Source organism: Vanessa cardui, chromosome 24 (genome assembly GCF_905220365.1).
Source record: "Vanessa cardui chromosome 24, ilVanCard2.1, whole genome shotgun sequence".
Classification (NCBI taxonomy): domain Eukaryota; kingdom Metazoa; phylum Arthropoda; class Insecta; order Lepidoptera; family Nymphalidae; genus Vanessa; species Vanessa cardui.
In genome coordinates, this window is record NC_061146.1 from 6,106,691 (window position 1) to 6,127,942 (window position 21,252).

General features: G+C 33.3%; 1 protein-coding gene across 2 annotated transcripts in view; it reads left to right on the forward strand.

Moving 5' to 3' along the window:
- The window catches only part of LOC124539996 (calbindin-32), a 184,108-nt gene that overhangs the window by 76,724 nt on the left and 86,132 nt on the right, over positions 1 to 21,252 (forward strand). For both annotated transcript variants that reach the window (XM_047117392.1, XM_047117393.1), the window contains exon 3: positions 9,911 to 9,996. In XM_047117392.1, coding sequence (XP_046973348.1) covers positions 9,911 to 9,996 — 86 coding nt within the window. The remainder of the gene's footprint in view (positions 1 to 9,910; positions 9,997 to 21,252) is intronic.

The window sequence follows — 21,252 nt, forward strand, 5'->3', positions numbered from 1 at the left end:
TATATAAATATCACCTTTGCATTGACCCGCGGCTTGGACGTAAATAAACAAGTCAATACCGAATGAAACCTTGGTAAATAAGTTATATTCGGGGCCTCGGCCGTGGATCGAAATAGCGTAATTATATTTGACTTGGCAATACTTGGCTATTGTAAACGAAATCAATACAAAAAGTGTCCAATTATATGCCTGTTTGTCAATCAGTAATAGTTTGAGAAGTCATTGATAGAACATGGTCCGAATTTATGGGTACAGATTAAATATATATCATATTTAAATATCTGCTAGCTGTGCACACGCCGTCTTCACTTTGAACATCTTCACACAATTTTATATCGTATTTTCCCGCGCATTTGCGATTTGACACTCGAGATGACAGATGCATATCTACACAGATAATATATTATAAGAATCAGAAGTGGTTATTTATTAAAGAAAACAATCTACCGACAAAATACTCTTATTTTATGTTTTATCAAAACAAAGAATTTAACAATAATTTTTATTAAACTAGCTGACAATAATAACAATTAACAAAATATTAATTATTTAACGTACCGGCAGCATGACGACCGTCACACGAAATGATAAGTGGGCTCTAGTCTTTTTTTTTATGTGTGAAGTATTGCTGTTGGCCCTACTGGCCTTTAGAGCGTCACTGGTCTTTCGGGCGAGAACTAATGTCCTGTCCTGAGGTTGAGCGCGGGGCTCGAAATTAAATCTAAAGTTCGGCCTGAGGGTGTCTCCTATGAGATCGCACCTCGGCTCAGAATGAAATCGGTGGGGAGTGATTCTAAGACTTGTGTGAATTTACTGACGTCTCGGTCGCCTCCGAGACGTCGCATATCTGGGTCCTCGTTTCCGCCGGCGGAAACGCTGTGAGTGTGAGGTGTGTAGTGTGTTTTTCCCTACAAATAGTTCGTTTGCGATAGTGAAACTACGTCGTTCAGGACGTGCATTGGTCGCCTGAGTCTAGGTCGCTCTAGTCTTGGAATCGCACATCTTATATAGCCGTTAGCAGGTAGGCTGGTATGGTAGGGATGACACTCCTTACAATATATTTATACAAAATAGAAATCCAATGTTAATTATTATGTTATTATAGCTCTGTGTCACTGAGTTTTCACGCAGTTCACACTTCGATCTTTATAACAGCGTAAAAACCTTCAAAGCAACATTTATATTATGTATAGTTAGTTACCAATTCTAATTCATATTACGACAAATCTACATATATAAAAGGAAGTCGTGTAAGTTACACTATTTATAACTCAAGAAGGGTTGAACCGATTCAGCTAAAACTGCGAAGGTAGCTTAGAACCAGGAGTAGGATATAGGATAATATCAGATAAGTTTTGAATTGTTTAAAAGGTTTAAAAAAATCTATAAATAATCATATATATCTATATCATTGTAACTGGCTTTAAATGCATCAGCAAGGAGGCTATTCTCAAGAGACAATGGCCAGTTCCGATGGGTCAGCAAATACAATAGGACCAGAGTTCAACACCGACACCGTGCCAGACTAAGCCAAAAAAATAACTCATTTTGAACTCATGACCTCAAGACATGCGACCATAGCCAAAACAAAACAAACACTTATATTAATCAAATAAGTTTACGTAAAAACAAAAGACAAACGAAACTTTCCCCATCGTTCGAGCTTTTAGTTTTATCACAGCTAATGTGAACGTCATCTTAACGTCACAATTATTTAAGGACGCCGTATCTTAAATGAGATTTTGCGGAGATGAGGCGTTCTAGACGTTCATTACGCTAATGGACCCTATACAATAACTTACTATTTGTGTTATATTGAAGACGAACTTCGTCTTATTTGATACTATGTATCGACAGTACCTTGCAAGTGACAACTTTTTTGTCACTATATGAATAAATATGCACTACTAATACTAAATATACTACTATTAAAAGTAAAACAATGATACGCCTGACCGTATTTCCCGCCACCTCCCGCCAAAATGAAAAAAATTCAAAAGACATCTGTCAGCTTGACGCATGACGTTCGGAAAATAACACTAATTCCTACTACAGAATTTATTTATGACATCACATTAGGGACTGAAAAAACGACTTTGTTTTATACTATGCAGTGATATGTATAGCAACCAGTATTTAATATGAATCCCTTAAAAACATTTGGACAATAACCTATAAAAAGATTTTAATGTACAGTCGGAGTAAGAAAAGGTTCGTCACCTTAAGATCGATTTTCGTGTGCTCAGTATAAGAGACAATCTGCTTTACCGATCAAGAATGACATATTGCGTCGCAATTATTTGATGTTTGGATTCAAAGGGAGCTCTAACTTTAAAAAAGAATAATATTGAAAGCTGACGAAGGTTTTCTTACTCTAAATGTACATTGAGGTATTAAAAACAAAATTTCAAATGAAAATCGAACATGACCGCGTGGAATGTTATCAACACTGCCAGCAGCATTTGCCTGTTGAATGGCCATAATTATCCTCTGGAAGAATAATGAACCGGCTCGCTTACCAACGGGAGCAATGTGATAAGGGGTTATATATTATTAATCTATACTAATATCTGGGGCATCTCATAAAGATGCCCCAGTGATGAGTGACTTAACCGATGATTTCGGGTTCAAACCTAGGCAAGCACCGCGATATATATGTGCTTAATTGTGTTTATAATTCATCTCGTGCTCGGGGGTGAAGGAAAACATCGTGAGAAAACCTGCATGTGTCTAATTTCATCGAAATTCTGCCACATGTGCATTCCACAAGAAACATAATTCCTTAAATCGCTAATTCGCCACGAACCTTGGGAACTAAGATATTATGTCCCTTGTGCCTGTAGTTATACTGGCTCACTCACCCTTCAAACCGGAACACAACAATACTAAGTACTGAGTATTGTTGTTTGGTGGTAGAATAACTGATGAATGGGTGGTACCTACCCAGACGGGCTTGAACAAAGCCCTACCACCAAGTAATAAGTATGATTTGATAAAGGTGTCACGCATCTTTAATAATATAAAAATCAATGTTGTCAGTGGCACCCTTACTGTCAGTCCCTAGAAAATTGACGTTCAATTTTCCTTTTGAATATAATATTAATATTATTACTTTAGTTTCAATTTTGTTGAATTTACAATTAAGAGTTGGGAATCCTTTGAAGTATTAATTGCTACCAAAGAGCTTATGTTTCACGAAACGTGATCTGAGATGGTCCGGATGCTGGAACACGTATTTGTTAACCAATGTTTTTAGATTCAAATCGATTAAAGTAAAGAAATAAGTTTCAATTATTTATTTTTTTTATATAACAATGAATTAATCTGTATGTGTCAAACGATAATTTGACACATTGGCATTGAAGCAACGTGGCTACATAACCTCCAAAATCCAAAACGTCTGTTTAAAAAGAAAGGAGGTCTCAGTTCACAAGTTTAAAATTCCCAGGATGTTTGACCTGAGTTTTAAACTTACATTTTTGATTTCATTATTTCAGTTACCAATGTTCAAAGATTTTCCCTATATATTTTGCTTGAAATTTCCTTTACAATATTTCGAAATATCCGAATATACATGCGAACGGGAATTGGAATGGCTACCATATATCTGTCAGGAGGCGTCCGTTTTACTGCCATACAATATCCAGCTATTGTACAAAATCGCAAATTTAGTTCCTCTATAAAGTACGACCCAATAAACGGTGCGTTATTTTGGAAGCATTCTGCTTGCATTTCTACGTTATATCCACTAATAGTTAAAACTCAATTGCAATGTAATACTTAATAAAAAATATTATACCAATTATTATCTGTGTACACACGAGGATCTGTCACTTTATTTAACATAACATTTTTAATCTGTTTACATGAACATTGACAGATACTCGTAATGGCGGGAAAATTGAATCTGATGTATATATAGACATTTTACTGCCAATATCAGAATAATTCATTATAAGTGGGCGTATATTCAAAGTATTGTTCACAAATTCAGTAAAGTTTTAATTAAACAAATCAATTACACAGATAATTTCACAGTATTTATAAATATCGTTACGTTAAAATATCACATACACAAACACACATAGAACACTGAATTTATTACAAAATAATACAGAAACTATTGGAAAATAGCGATTCGTCGCATACGTGGTGCGCGGGAAATCTTGAATGTAACTGCATTCAAGATGGCTGACTACCCTCGGCGCGACGCTTCACTAGAACGCCGTTCGACTTCCATTGACACTCTTTTCCAGCCAGTACGAAAAACAAGATGGCGCACCGTGCGCCGTCATATATATTTTATGTGCACATCGATTAAAAAGATATTAAAAAATTCTTATCAAATTACTCGAAAACCTAATGAACATTATTTTTAATCTGAGTAAGACTAACTTCTTACATATGTTTACACATGTTTATATAATATATGAGAAAAAAAAAACAAAACATGCTGAGTTTCTTTCGCCGGTTCTTCTCAGGTCAGAGTATTTTCTTTTCCGAACCCGTGGTACTGTTTCAATTGACCATCAATAAGAAAGTGAAATACTTCTATATTGCATAAAGTTATTTGAGTTTGAGTTTGAACATAAGCTTTTATACACAATAGGCTATTTGACTGGTTTTTAAAATCCATTTTATATTATTTAGTAGAAGTTAAGGAACCCAGTAAAAGTTATTTTTTTCAACCGACTTCCAAAAGGAGGAGGTTATCAATTCGTCTGTATTTTTTTTTTTTTTTTTTTTTTTTTTTTTATGTTTGTTACCTCATAACTTTTCACTGGGTGGACCGATTTTGATAATTTTTTTTTTGTTTGAAAGGTAGTGCTTCCCGTGGGGTCCCATTTTTTTTATTTTTTTTTTCGATGATGGTATCCATGTGAAAACGACATAAGTCTTAAATTTGCATTATGTATATGCGCGACAAATAGTTGAATAACTGAAAATCACGTTAACCAATTTTGATAATTCTTTTTTTATTATAAAATATATACTTCAAGGGTAATTTGGTGAAACTTTGGTAAGGTTCTGAGCACAGGATCCATGACAAAGTAACGGAACGGAAGGGAACGGAACAATTCTGAGGAGCACGTTAGCGATACTCGGTCGAATCTTTTATTTATAGGTTATTTGGATATTTGAGTCACCTTCCGTAATGTGGTTATGTTTATGTAATTATCATAGTCGAATATTATAATCAACTAGCCACCCACCCCGGCTTCGCACGGGTGCAATACTGATACTAAATATACTACAGAATTTGTTTATATACGACATCACATCGCAAACTTCTAAAATTATCAGTGTTTCTTTACTATATTGTTCATGTATTATATACACAAACCTTGCCCTTGAATCACACTATCTTTTAAAAAAAACCGCATCAAAATCCGTTGCGTAGATTTAAAAATATAGGGACAGAGAAAGCGACTTTGTTTTATACTATGTAGTGATGGAACTCCTATACGGCTCGCAGTTAGGGTGCGATATGGGGCAGAATTTCTTACTATCTTTAATCAAATTTTGTGTATGTGATGTGATGTCATATGATGTACGAAATATAGTTGGTCTTTTTCAAAGTTTTTATGCTGAGTTCGATTACAGCTCTTTCTAGGGATCCTTGTAGTTTACGCCGCGTGACGTATTAAATCCGCATTTTCGAAAGTCTATTTTTGCTTTATTCGCAAGTTTCCTTTAAAAATTGTCCTCGAAGTAGTTTCTGACTCATATAAACGGAACGCTTAATCTATCCATATTAAAAAAAATTAGTTAGTCAACATCAGCTTCACTTAAAATCAAAAAATAAATAAAATTTTAACAAAAAGAAAAACCGACTTCAAACAAAACACTATTTTAAAACAAATGAATATACACGAAAAAGTAAGAAAAATAATTGCGTATTCAACATATTTTTTAGAGTCTTCCTAAGTTAAATGAAATTAAAAATATTAGACTACTTAAAAGTCGATTAACGATTATATCATGTAGTTATAATTATTGTTATATTTGGAGTCGGTGTCAGCCAATAAAACCCTACAGTATATCTATCAAAAAACAATACGAGAATACTTTAACAAATATGTTTTTTACAAATTACCTTTCACACAATAATATACTGGATCAATCAAGGGGCTCGTATCGCTTCTTTCTTTTGATTGTTGGGGCAAGGGCACCGTGGCTGACACCGGCTCCAAATATACCAATAACTATAACTACATGATATAATCGTTAATCGACTTTTAAGTAGTCTAATATTTTTCATTTCATTTAACTTAGGAAGACTCTAAAAAATATGTTGAATACGCAATTATTTTTCTTACTTTTTCGTGTATATTCATTTGTTTTAAAATAGTGTTTTGTTTGAAGTCGGTTTTTCTTTTTGTTAAAATTTTATTTATTTTATTTCTAGTACATATTTGCCGAAAAACATCATATTAACAATTCCATATTTAAATAGCGCGCAAAAACGCTACTTGGATAATATGGCTCTGCCGTCGTACCGGGGTCGGTGACGTCACTTTCTTGTATTTTAATCTGTGGGACATATAGTAGAAAAGCAAGGTTAACAAGAAATTGACTTCATCATACGCCCGGCCAATCAGGAGCGTTTGGTGTCACGTGACAAACGTTTGAAAAAATGCATTTTTATTGATAGATTTTTGAATAAATTAAGTATTATTTTCAACTTTCGTTAGTAAATAACCATTTATAAACTCATAATATACACTGATTACATTAATTCACAATTTTTTTATCGCATTGTCAAATAGCCCATTGTGTATAAAATTCTATGAGTTAGTTATTCATAATATGAAAATACAACATATTCGTACATTAAAATAAAATTATTGTATGACTATTACATTGTAAGTTTAGTCGCCTATTATGAAATTTTTAGCTTCATAATTTGGGATCGATGGATCTACACTTGAGTTTTTCATTCCATTATCCATTGATTCAAAAATTGAAGAATATTAAAAACCAGTAGTCGCTTGCAGCTTCTTTCGCATTTTAAGGGTATTAGTTGTCAACAACAACAACAACAACAACAACAGCCTGTAAATTCCCACTGCTGGGCTAAAGGCCTCCTGTCCCTTTGAAGAGAAGGTTGGAACATTTTCCACCACGCTGTTCCAATGCGGTTTAGTGGAATTCACATGTGGCAGAATTTCTATGAAATTTGTCACATGCAGGTTTCCTCACGATGTTTTCCTTCACCGCTGAGCACGAGATGAATTATAAAGACAAATTAATCACATGAATCAGCGGTGCTTGCCTGGGTTTGAACCCGCAATCATCGGTTAAGATGCACGCGTTCTAACCACTGGGCCATCTCGATTCTCATTAGTTGTCATGTGTTAGGCATAAAAGGTTGCCTATGTCCTTTCTTGCAGTTCAAGTTTGCATCATTCCAAATTGAACGTGAAAAACTGACAGACAGACACAATATAGACAATAGAGAATGACCTCAATATGTTATACGTGCTTATATTTTTCAAGTTCACCGGTAATGAACAGCGACGTGAGAAAGCCTCCATATGTCCAATGTCAATAAAATACAGCACGTGTATCTTATACACATGGTGCAGCGTGGAATGATTTCGAAGCCTTCGATCTTTGCCCAGCTGCGAGACATCAACAGACTTTTTTTATGGTATAGGCTGGCGGACGAGCATATGAGCCACCTGATGGTAAATGTTCTCCATCACCCATAGACAATGACGCTGTAAGAAATATTAACTATTCCTTACATCGTCAATGTCCGACCAACCTTGGAACCTAAGATTTTATGTCCCTTGTGCCTGTAGTTACACTGGCTCACTCACCCTTCAGAATGTGAGTACTGTTGTTTGGCGGTAGAATAACTGATGAGTGGGTGGTACTTACCCAGACGGACTTGCACAAAGCCCTACCGCCAAGTAAAAGACTGTAACTTTACGTTTCTGCCCAATTACTTACGTATTTTCATAGTAACATTGATCACTTTGATTAAATCAGTGATCATTATTGTATTGTGCACAAGAAGTAAGGATAAACTTTCATTCCATTTCATAAACGCCAAGTTTCCGACTTCGCAAAGTCAATAAATCATTTTTGGGGCGAGGTATTCGTTTCTATAATAAAATTCCACAGATATTTTTAACTTTGCAGTTTCACAAATTTAAATCATTTGTAAGAAATACATTAGTGAAAAAGGCATACTATCCATACAAGATTATACTTGTTGACTTCCATGCAGGATATATTACATACTGTATATATAATTGTAATTAACAAACATGTCTGTACTTTTAAATTTTGAAAAAGAGTACTGAGTTTCTTGCCGATTTCGGTAGATTCTACTTTCCGAACCGGTGGTAGCTTCACTTAAAATAGTTGTTAAATGACGATTGACAAATTAGATTTTGATTTAAACACTTGATATTTATCAAGCCAGTATCACGTATCAAATATGCCTTATATATTATGTTTTATAAAATTACGTGATCCCTTTTTCTGCTGACCCTCTTAACAGCTCACCCGTGAAACAATTACTCTTAATGTTCTTCAAATACGACCTATTTGGTTGACTTAAGTATCTGACTTTTATATCTTGGCAACGTTCTTAAGCGTTCTTTAAAAATGTCCCTCATTGTTTCTTATATAAATAATGATTTAAGTTTAAACCTTTACCAAAAAGTTTTTAATGAACATAATGTTTTTCTTTGGATACAATTTCTAAGTACTTTTACTAGACATTAAATAAAGTTATTTTTATAGTTTTTATACATACGTTTTTTATATAATTAAATAGGTACATATAATTAATCTAATGATGGAAATTAAATTAAAAAACGTTGCACAGTAAGCAGTTATGCGTACAGACGGCGAGAAGCGACTTTGTTTTATACAAGAATCACGACATATATCAATGTTACTAAGAATAATGTGTTTCATGTATAAAACGATGAGGAATATATATACATATATGTATTTGTCATTAAGTATTAATATAAATGACGGCGAGCCGGCAAGATTGTTTGGTTCAGGGCACCATCTTTGTCATACATATTCACAAAATAATAATACAACAAATTGTTAGCTGAATTATTGTATGTTAATTTTTGCATTTCTGCTCAGGCCATGACACTTTCCGTCATATGCTTTTTGACAGCTGACATTTGTTTTTTTTAAACATGACAAACAGCGATTGATCAACGGCCATCCAGAATCAAGTCCCAAAACTAAGTGACGCTGCGACATATAGCTCCGTGGACATTTTTTTTTTAACTTTTACTGTGTTTTTTATCCGACATGTTTAACAATTGTCGTTCTATTTTAATTTATTTCTACAAAAACCTTAATAAATTATACGCATAACCTTCCTTATGAACCCTTATTTCTATATATTAGTGAAAACGCGTGAAAATCCGTTCTGTAGTTTTGGAGTTTAACGGGAACTAGACAGACAGACGGCTGTAGAACTTTGTTTTATAATATATATGTCGGCGCGAAACCACGAATTTAAGAAAAACACGCGTCCAGAAATGATTATTCTAATAATTTGAAACTGTTTGATTGTTAAATTAATAATTTTTAGTGAATTGTGAAATGTTAAATTAGTCTGAAATATGTATTTTAGTGTTTGTAAACTGGTGTTATGTTGAGTGAATAAGTCTACCCTATTTTTGTTATAAAAGACCAAGCGCCCGCCGGTATCGACAGGCTTGTGCGAGCCTCATATTGGAATAAATCAGAGAAGATTATTTCCTGAGTTTAATTTCATACCACCCAGGATGGTTAAAGATCGAAACCCTGAAACTCGTGACGTCAGCAATGCGGACGTCATGTTTTTAAAAACGAGCTCGGGCATTCTTATCCGTTACATATATATAAAAATATTAATATATTAATTAATTTTTTTTTTCAGGTAATGGCTACATCGAAGGCACGGAGTTAGACGGCTTCTTAAGGGAATTCGTTTCCAGTGCTAACTTCACGGATATAAGCCCGGACGTGAGTTACTTTATATATACATATCTATATGTGTTTATTCATATCAGCCATAACATATATCCATGAAAGGAAGAGCATAGACAAATACGTAACTAAAATAATATGATATTTATGACGGTTACAAAAAAAAATGGCGTCAAAAATTTTGACAAAGTTTTTCATTGAATTTTGGAAAAGAAATTAAAGTGAATATAAGTTGTTCAATGAAATATTGTTGTATTATAAATAAAGATATATTAATCAAGAAGATTTTGTGCGCAATATATCAGAACTAATATCAATTCGTGGCATATGTTAATGTAAGGTTTGTATGTATCATCTATTCATATGTTCACTTTCTGTAATTGGAAGAGGCTATATGTTACATAGCTTATGTCCGACCGAAGATCTATTTTGGCCGAAGCCGAATCCAATTAATCTATCGGACGAAGTCGTTGGTAAAGTTATTTACGGAATTTTATTTAAAGCTGTATACTTTGGTTCTATATATATTTCACTGGCCCAAGGGACATTAGATCTTAGTTAGGTTGGTGGCGTATTGGAGATGTAAGAAATGGTTACTATTTCTCACAGCGCCATTATCTATGGGTGGTGTGACCACTTATAATCAAATGTACAAATTGCCCAATGCTGAGGCACTCTCCCTATAAGGAGTTTTGGAGCATATTACACCACACTGCTCCAATGCGACATGGTGGATTCATATGTGTTAGAATTTCGTTGAAAGTAGACACATGCAGGTTTCCTCACGATTCTTCACCGCTGAACTCAAGATGAATTACGAGTTGGCTCTGAACCCGTAGTCATCAGTTAACATGCACGCGTTCTAACCACTGGGCCATCTCGGCTTAGCCATATAAGTCTATACCATAATATATATATATATATATATATATATATGGTAAGTAAACTTTTTACATTTTCTCTAAGTAAAAGACCCAAACAGAAATACATATGAATCTTTGAGTATCCTTAGAGAGTTAGACTTCCAAACAGTCAAATACCAGCTACACCGTCTGTGAATTATTCTTTACTTTAACAAGATTAGCAAGTTGTAACGTACTTATAGGAATACTTAAGTGCTTCGGATCAGTTTCTTAACTTAGAAAATCGGTCCGAGAATTATTTTAGAACAGACAAAATCACTTAAACTTTCTTACTTTCTAAGATTAAATAATACTTTGTTAAAGAAAACCTACAAATATTTCGAGTTCTATTTCAGCTGATCTTACAACATTAATATATGTATATTCAATTATAAATATCTCCTTTTACTGTAATTAATAGTATACTTCTTATTAACATAATAATCAATAACATTAAATGCTTAAATGTACACAAATATGAAATATAACTGTATAAATCTTGACCGCATGGAATGGTGACAAGAATGCTAGCAGCATTTCCCCGTTGAATCGCAATTCCGATCCTCTGGGCAAAGACGAACCCTCCTGTCACCAGTGGAGGCAATGAGAAGAGGTGTTATATCTACTTTTGATGAAGCTTCTTGCACCACTACTCCAAGGGCCACTCGTTTCGACAGCAAATATATTATGAACAACAAACTAACGAATACTACTATTATATACAAGACTAGATGGTGTCTGTAACACCGAAAATTAGAGGTAAAAACTAACAAACAAACATATTAAACATATCTGTATATGTGAGATCTATTGCATTAACATTACATTTTTTATAAAATAAGATAAAATAGAAAGAGAGAATGTGTGTGTGTGTGAGAGAGAGAGAGAAAGAGAGAGTAAGCGAAAACTAAAAGATTGTATGCGTGACGGTTTCAACCAGTTGACTAAAATAATTTTGTGCCAAAAAAATTCCATTAAAATAAAAAATTGACCAACATATTTATTTAAGGTCCCTGGTTATTTAATCGATCACTGTATATTATTTCAGAATTATATACTTTAAGCAGTAGCCAACGTTAGGATATACAATATTTAGTATCCTGGGATTAAATAAAAAACCTCGACAAAAATACGTAAAACCTGTGTCCCATCGCGTGCAAAATTAATGACGCGTGGATTTAGCGGCTTCATAATCTTAATAATTTAAAATATGAAGCCCCGCTATGGATAAACCTACAAAGGATATTATTAAAACATAAGCACATAAAATTCCCTTGTGACACAACAATAGTCTGTAAATTGTCCACAGCTGAGCTAAGGCCTCCTCTCCCTTTGAGGAGAAGGTTTGGATTCCACCACACTGTTCCAAGGCGGGTTGGTAGAATGCAACATTTGGCAGAATTTCATTTTCATCAAATTAAGCACATGCATGCATTAATATTCAGTGCTTGCCTAAGTTTGAACCAGCAACCATCGGTAAAGATGCACGCGTTATAACCACTGGACCATCTCGGCTCTCTTTCCCTTGTGACGCGTCAATTATATAAATTTTATAATAACACTGGCTGCGGTTTCACCCCTGCGAAATTCATTAAGCACAATCTTGTAAAGCTCGGTTCTACTCCCTATGGGATATAGTTTTATAAAATCCGCAGATTCTAGCGGATTTCTACGCCCTATGAGGAACCTACCTCCCAAATTTCAAGTTTAATGCCTGTTTGTAAGGTGATTACTGCAAGTTAAGTATTTAAGTCCCTTAATCAGAGCCCCGTCAGACGTAGGAGTAGTAGTAGCATGTTAGGTCCCTCGTGCCAGTTCAAAGCCGGCTTCCCTTACTATATTGTGCATATAATCCTTTGTATCTCGAACTTACGTAAATAATATGCTACGAGGTAAAATTGAAGTTTACCTACAGTCAAAGAGTCGAATGCTTACGACTTCTTAAATTGTATCATTAATGTATAAAACGGTAAAACTTAATAATATAATATGTGGATTATAAAAACGTAGGAAATAAAATTTCATTCAAAATGTAATAAATACTTTTTATTCGAGAAAAATAATATACAAATACGTATAGTACGACACAACTTTGATGTAGCATCGGCAAAATTCGTAAAACCGATCACATCCGAATTGAGTACGCCATCCCAAATTAACAATACTCATTTATTAGGTGAATATGATCTTTTCACAAACGTAATAACTTGTAATTACATATGACCTTAATATATTCGTCAATTTGACACATCGATTTACATGCACTTGCTTACTCGGGTTGAACTGACGCGAGAATCTATAGCGACGATTATCGTCGAATGGCGCGATAGGGAGCTATTTCTGTTTGTTATATAAATCGGCAGTAATCGATTTTATTGAATTTGACGATGCTACATCTAAGTCGTACTATAAATCTTGAATATGGATACATATTTCAATCATAAATTTAATTTCGCATGCTATTTAATTCATAATTTTAATCATAATCAATTTCAACGCATTTGCCGTAAACTTTAGCATAACCCGTAGCACACTGATCACCTGCAAAAGCTGCTTCCGCTATAAAATACTCTCCAATTAAATCTTTATTCCTTATAATATATTCTTTCAGCTTTTCTACACTGTCAAACTTTATAGGAATCTTTAAAGTAAAATGCACTGTATCGGGCAACTGTTTTTCGTTACTGGTAACATTTGTAATATTAATACCTTGTGTTGTATTAATCATTGGATTTACCATTGATATGCCAAATATTATTTTCACATGTGTCAGTATTAGTAATAATATTAACATTTTTTCGTATTTTATATTAAATATTTCCTCAATGTTTTTTCTTTAAATATTTTTGGCTCTATGAGTCTGTTCTAGGCACTTTTCGACGCACGAATCCTAGACCAGACATATCAATCGAGCTTGCTTTTAGCTTGACACTATCATAATTAAAATCATATATCACTAGGGCTGTCAGTTATGTGATTAATATTTTAAAAATAGATTTTTTACCCATAACAACATTTGGATAGTGTGAAAGACAACATGGCTGGAAATAATGTTACTTGTGAGATGACGTCAGTAAAGTATGGAAGGAAACATGCTGCAGGACCTTAAAAAAATTGGGATAAGGGCAGGAGGATGATGATAAGCATTAGTTAATTGTGACATATTTTTAGGATGAGTTTTTTTTTTCATAATGTATTTCTAGGTGTTTTATTGCATTTTAAAATGCGTGAATCAGCAGGCAAAAGGCGATGATAATAATCACATTATTCACGAATGTATAAATTCAGATAAGTCTAAACGTTCCTGGAAAGAGATACCATTACCAGATAGACAAGCTTTGTCAATGTTGCCGTTCTAATAACAGATTTAAGATTATTTTTGGAGAGTCATTTTTAGATCAAAAAGTATAAGTAAGATCTAAAAGTATAAACGAAGGGAAGAGACTTATTTCATACTGTGTCGAAATATACAAGACAATAAGTGTCATAATACGTACTCAGACCTGACACATAACGTTTTTATTCAATATAGAGATTGCTTTCCGTTGTTTTTCATTGTTTTAAAATTATGTTAAGGAAGAGCTTCGTAAACATGCAATTTCAGAAATCAATACTTTTTAAATCGTACATTTTCGTGTTTCAGTCATCATATATTTATTAAAAACAAAATAAACTTTATTCAAGTGGGCTTTTATTAACAATTAATTGAAGCTACCACCGGTTCGGAAAGTAGATTCTACGGAGACGAACCGGCAAGAAACTCAGTAGTTATTCTTTTTCAACATTTAAAAAATACAATCATATTAGTTGAATACAATTATATATGTATGCTATGTAATGTTATATCAGCCATGTATGTAGGAATGTTTAGCATCATTGTGTTAGCTGTTATAACTAAAGACACAAAGGATCAAAGAAGAATATCATATCTCTCCCCAAGGTTGGCGTGTTGGTGATGTAAGAAATTATTGGCGCCAATGTCAATCGTCATTGTTGACCACTTATCATCAAGCTCATTTGCTTGCCATAAAAATGCTTAAACATTACGATATTCAAAAGTAATACATAATTATAAAGTTTGCTTTTCAACCCTAAAATTTGCGACATAAATAATAATCAAGTCTAGATTGAGCACAATTTAAATACCATTACATCGTTTTCATGTTAATATAAAAAAAATCGGTCCAGTATATTGCATGAAAACACGTGTAAATTAAAAAAAATATTTAGTGCGATGACCAAGTAAATACTTATATTTATATAAAACATTAAATAATTTTAAGATTGAGATGCGTCACTATAAGATGCTGTCAATTATTACGTAACAACTTAATGCTTCGAGTACTGAGATTCCAGACACAATTGATTTTCAATTGTTATGGACCACGATCGTGGTCTTAGGGAGTGGACGTATTAAGACAGGAAGTCGCTTAAGTATTATTTGGATAAGACTTGGTATTACATGGATCTCACAACTTTTTACCGTAGAACAAATGAGTTGCGAGACTTGGATTTTTTGACAAGTATTGTTTTTGATGGGATCTCATTTCTTTTTGTTTAGTCTGGTCTCGTAATGATGTGTGTGCACTAGATGAGAACGTAATTACACAATTAACAAACAGTTTCGAAAGCTTATTAATATAATAAATTTATTATATTGTTATTATAATAATATAATAAATAATCTTTTATTATTAATAATTATATTATTAATATTTTTTTTTTAATTTTATCATTTTATTAATTATTTTAGTTTTTCCTTGATTCATACACCAAACACTACTTATATTCTAAATTTGAAGCTTCTAGGTCTGCTAAAGTGCCTTAGAATTTTGATGATCGGTGGGTCAGTCAGTGAGTGAATGACAAAATTAAGAAACTTTGACCCGTTATAATTCTTAAACTACTGGTTCAAATTGAATGAAATTTAAAATATACCGTGTCTTTACAATGCTTGCATGGTTACTGAAAATTCAGTCTTCTAGTTTTATCCACAACGAAGTTACAGGGGGTCGAAAATGGCCTGATTTGCTTCGAGAAAAGGATGGTACGGCCGTGCCGCTTTTTTGCTCGACTTGGTGGGGGCACTGCCGTGCCCCCAGATGTCATTGAATAGGTTTTGACGGCATTTTCTGCTTCTTGTGTGACCGATAGCCCAGTGGTTAAAAGACGTGAAGGCTCAAATCTGGGACAAGAACCACAGAATGAAATCACGTGCTTAATTTGTATTTATAATTCATCTCGTACTCTGCGGTGAAGGACATCATCGTGAGGAAACCTGCACGTCGTGGATGAAAATCTGCTACGTGTATCCAAATACCCGCCTTTAAAAATCTCAAACTAATAATACTAGTTTTACAGTTAAAAGGTTTCATTTTACAACCAGGTACGTCTTGAGCCCAAATACAAAAGAACTCACAATACAATAAAAAACAACACAAGTCATAACAAATATATATTTTCGTACTTTTCAGTTAAGGTAGTTAATTTTACTAATGTTACGTTGAATTGTCTTCAAACAATTGCGTGAAAAACATAACACTTGACATTGAGAACTGTACACACCATTACTTTGATCAAACGCGCCTTTAAGCATGTACTTTTTAATATAGAATTGCCTCTGAGAAAAAAATGCTACATATTTGCTACGTATGCCTTCATTTTTGGTAGTGTAATGTGCATTAGATCGCATATTCGTTCTTTAAATACATACGAACGAATCTTTGTCAATATTTATCGTATAATACATAATTAGCCGTATTTAACTTTCTTATTAAACAATACCATACACAAGACACATTTTGTATTCCAAATTAAAACTACACACACCATTACTTGATCAAACGCGCCTTGAAGCACCGACATTTTAAAATAGACTTGCCGCTGAGAAAAAATGCTACATATATGCTGTCATGGGAACGTTTACATACACGCTAAGTTCGTAGCTCGTAAACTCTTTGACGTAATCCGTTTGCCATAATCGACAAAGTACGGTCGAATTGAAAACGCATGAACAAGCGCAAAGTTCGGCCACAATCGCGTTCGTTTTCAAATGGATCAACATTCACATCTTTTAATAAACAAAAAACACTGATATAGTAAAATATGTATGTTGGAAGAGCATGCGAATTTGGTAGTTGATCCGACATTTGGAACTATTTGAGCAACATGGGTTTCCAAGTGCGAGATGCACTTGATGGTAGGGCTTTGTGCAAGCCCGCCTGGGTAGGTACCACCCACTCATCAGTTATTCTATCGCTAAACAACAGTACGCAGTATTTTTGTGTTCCGGTTTGAAGTGGAATGAGCCAGTGTAACTACAGGCACAAGGGACATAGCATCTTAGTTCCCAAGGTTGGTTGACCATGGGTGATGGTGACCACTTACCATCAGGTGGCCCATATGCTCGTCCGCCAACGTATTCCATAAAAAATGCTTATCAAAAAATAACGGCTTTCGTGGTCATGACACTTACAACGCCATTCAAGATCCGCTCTTAATAATTATTAAGCCATCAAATAATATTAACAATAAATCTATTCATTAATTATGAAAACATATTATATACGAATATTACCATAACAATATCGGCAACAGTTGCTTTTTTTTCTAGAAAAAAATAAAAATCTATGGTGTTTCTGAAAATCCTTTATTTGACACTGTATTGTCTACGATACATATATTATTTTTGTACGCGATTTATCGCATTTGAAAGTACGTATTGCAAATCTGCAAAATGGGTTTGTAAGCCACCATTCGAGACGCTTATCAAAATATAACTGCCCGCGTTGCCATGACAACTCCATTTGCGGTGATCCACTCTTAATAATAAACAAGCCATCAAGTAATATTAACAATTAATCACAGACAGTTATGTACATTTATATATAATCACTTGCTATCAATCGACACTCGCACAAACGCCAGAAATCTTAACTAGTCCTGATGCACAGCCATCCCCTTTAAAAGCTTCTTTGCTTGGTAATCTCGGTAATACCTTTAACTCAACTTCAAGAGATATATTATCTTGACTGTTCTTAAAAACATTAGGACCCGTCACTGGTTTTCGAACATTATTCTTCGTAACATCGTTTTGTCTTAATTTTCTCATAACAAGATCATGTTTTCGCTCTGTATTTACACTCACACCATTGGTTAATCTTGGCTTACTAGCCGGTAAAGCTAATGCCGATTGGATCGTCAGAATAAGAATTACGTATGACTTCATTTTTGGAAGTGTAATGTGCATTAGATCGCATATTCGATCTTTAAATACATACGAGCGAACCGTTGTCAATATTTATCGTATAATACATAATTAGCCGTATTTGACTTTCTTATTAAACAATACCATACACAAGACACATTTTGTATTCCAAATTTAAATTACTAATCAAATAATAAATACAATTTAGAAACAAACAAAAAGTATTTTCTTTGAATTCGAACTATTAATTAGCTCATTAGATGTAATCAAAAAATAAGTAACATTAGTAATTATAATCACTTTTCTTTTATAGTTAATTTGTAACATAACAACTGTCAAATTCAAGATCAAAAGATAAGAAAATGGCTCCCATCCTATGTAGATCATTTTATATCAATCTTCTTATAAATAGGTACAGAAAACATTAGCTGGTGTTATTTCAAAATTCATTGATAATTTCAATTTTTTAAAGTAATGAGCCAAAATAAAAATAAGAGTACTATTTTGTGAGAATTAAAGTAATATCTTTTGAATATTCGTTATAGGAATATAAGTCATATGGATAAAATGAAATCTTAGTATTTGGAAAAACATTTAAGCATTGTGACACCATGCCATATCTGTCTACTTATTGATAAATTTTCCTTCGACCATAAACAACTATTCAGTAATGTTGCGTTTCGTTGGAAGTAAGTGAGCCAAAATATATTAAAGGAACTCTTAATATTTCCTAAGACATCAATGTCTATGAAAGATAGTGACCATAGGGTAGACTGTTCGTTCGTTCAACAACTAGTTATTTTATTTATTTATTTATTTAATATGGAACTGCAACACAGGTACATATGTAATACAAAAAAATACAAGTTTAGACAATAAAATATTAAATGTACCTCCAATTATAGGAGAATGTACTTATAAAGTATTGAACTCTGAAACAAAACTTAAGAAATAAAAGTAAAAAAAATAAATTTTTATAAATAAAAAAAACCGCCTTCAAAAATGAACTAAAAAGAAAAAAATAATCAGTTACATCCATATCCAATTTACGATTTTTTAATCACCTCTCAAAGTCGGTGCCAACATTGCTATATATGCATATAGGTACATAATACATACATACAAAAACTAAATCTATTTATTGTATAGATGACACCATTAAACAAACCTTACTATCGATACAAATGAAATGATTTCAATATAGGAATTTATTTACTTTGTTGGCACCGCCTTCAAAAGGTGATTAAAAATCGTAAAATGGTTATGGATGTAACTGATTATTTTTTTCTTTTTAGTTCATTTTTGAAGGCGGTTTTTTTTTCATTTATAAAAATTTATTTACTGCTTTTTAGTGTTATTTTGTTATTTATAATTACAATTGGTAGTGTTTGTCATTCACTTTAATGCCGTTAATCATTGAGGAGTTCTCCTGGTAGTCCACCATCAGCTAGACTTCATCATAGGCATGTTTACTAACATCAATTGCTTGACGACTATCTTAAAGAAATAGAACTAAACCCGTAAAATAGTTACTTACTAATAGGTTCTGATTACTAGTTGTGGTCTTCATCATCAGTTCCACTTCATCAAATGTCACTTTTCGTGAGCATATGGCCAAGGCACTTTGAATAAAACCGAAATCACTATAGGTGTGCCTATAAAATTTGAGGAGTTCCCTCGATTTCTCCAGGATCCCATCATCAGATCCTGATCTCCTGACAATGGGACCACCTGTAAAACATGCCCTTTCAAACAAAAAAAGAATTGTCAAAATCGGCCCAGCCATCTTCGAGTAATTCGGTAACATATCTAAAAAATAAAAAAAAAAAAAGGCCCCGACGAATTGAGAACCTCCTCCTTTTTTTGAAGTCGGTTAAAAAAACAAACCAAAACTAATAATTACAAAACAATGAAATAAAATAATTTATCGAAAACTATTAACAAATCTAAAGATAAATTATGAAAATGCAAAGCAATTATGGTCAGTCAATGTTCAGTGGGTTGCGGAGCTCTGGTCCAAATTGAAAAAGTATATACATATCTTCTATACATGTGACTCGAAAATATTTTATAATTTGCCATAAACATTTACGCCATCGTAAATAATTACAGTAACAGCTTGTTTCTGTAGCAAGAGTATGCGAAATGACAACAATTTTGTAAATCACGACAATCATAAAATCGTGATTATTGTATTACAATTTTATTATTCGTTTATGTTGAAAATACCTACAATACAATATAATAATGCATACAGTATATATACAGTATATTATATAGAATACAATACTGTATGCAAGGTTATCCTTTACCATTTAATTTAAATTAAACTGGTACCTAAAGCATGGCACCAAAATAACATATTTCCTTTTTAGACAAAATGCATCTAATTTTAGTTTGCACATCTTTGGTAATTAAAGTAAATGAAGATAATTAGCATGCAATACTAGGGAGGACTCGTATCATCTACTCCAGAAGTAAACACGTATAAGATATAAAGATAATTTAAAGTAGAGAGAGTATCTTGGCAAATGATGTTATGTGTAAAAAAGCTAGCTAGGTGTTTGGGATATAAGAAAATTGAACTCTACGATCTAAGAGAAGGACTATATACAGCAGTTGTCGTCATATTATATCATTATTATGTCCCCTCATAAATTCAAAGTCAATTTATAAATTATGTATTCGTTTATATAACAATTTTTATATTTGTATATAATGATTTGATGTATATACATAATATTCATTAAAAACATAAGCAAATAAGCAGAAGTTTTCATTGTTAGAAAGTTTTTTTCGAACACTCTCGAAAGAATGGCCAGATTCCAATGTTTTTTTTGGTGTAGTGTAATGTATTATAGTTTTTCTTGGTAGGTAGTTATGTATTTAGTAGTGAAGTAAAGTAAAGTAACAGCCTGTACATTTCCCACTGCTGAGATAAGGCCTCCTCTTTCATTAAAGAGAGGGCTCGGAACACATTCCACCACGCTGTTCCAATGCGGGTTGGTGGAATGCACATGTGACAGAATTTCGATGAACATGCACACATGCAGATTTCCTTACGATGTTTTCCTTCACCGCCGAGCACGAGATGAATTATAAACACAAATTAAGCACATATATATATATATATAGTGGTGCTTGCCTGGGTTTGAACCCGTAATCATCGGTTAAGATGCACGC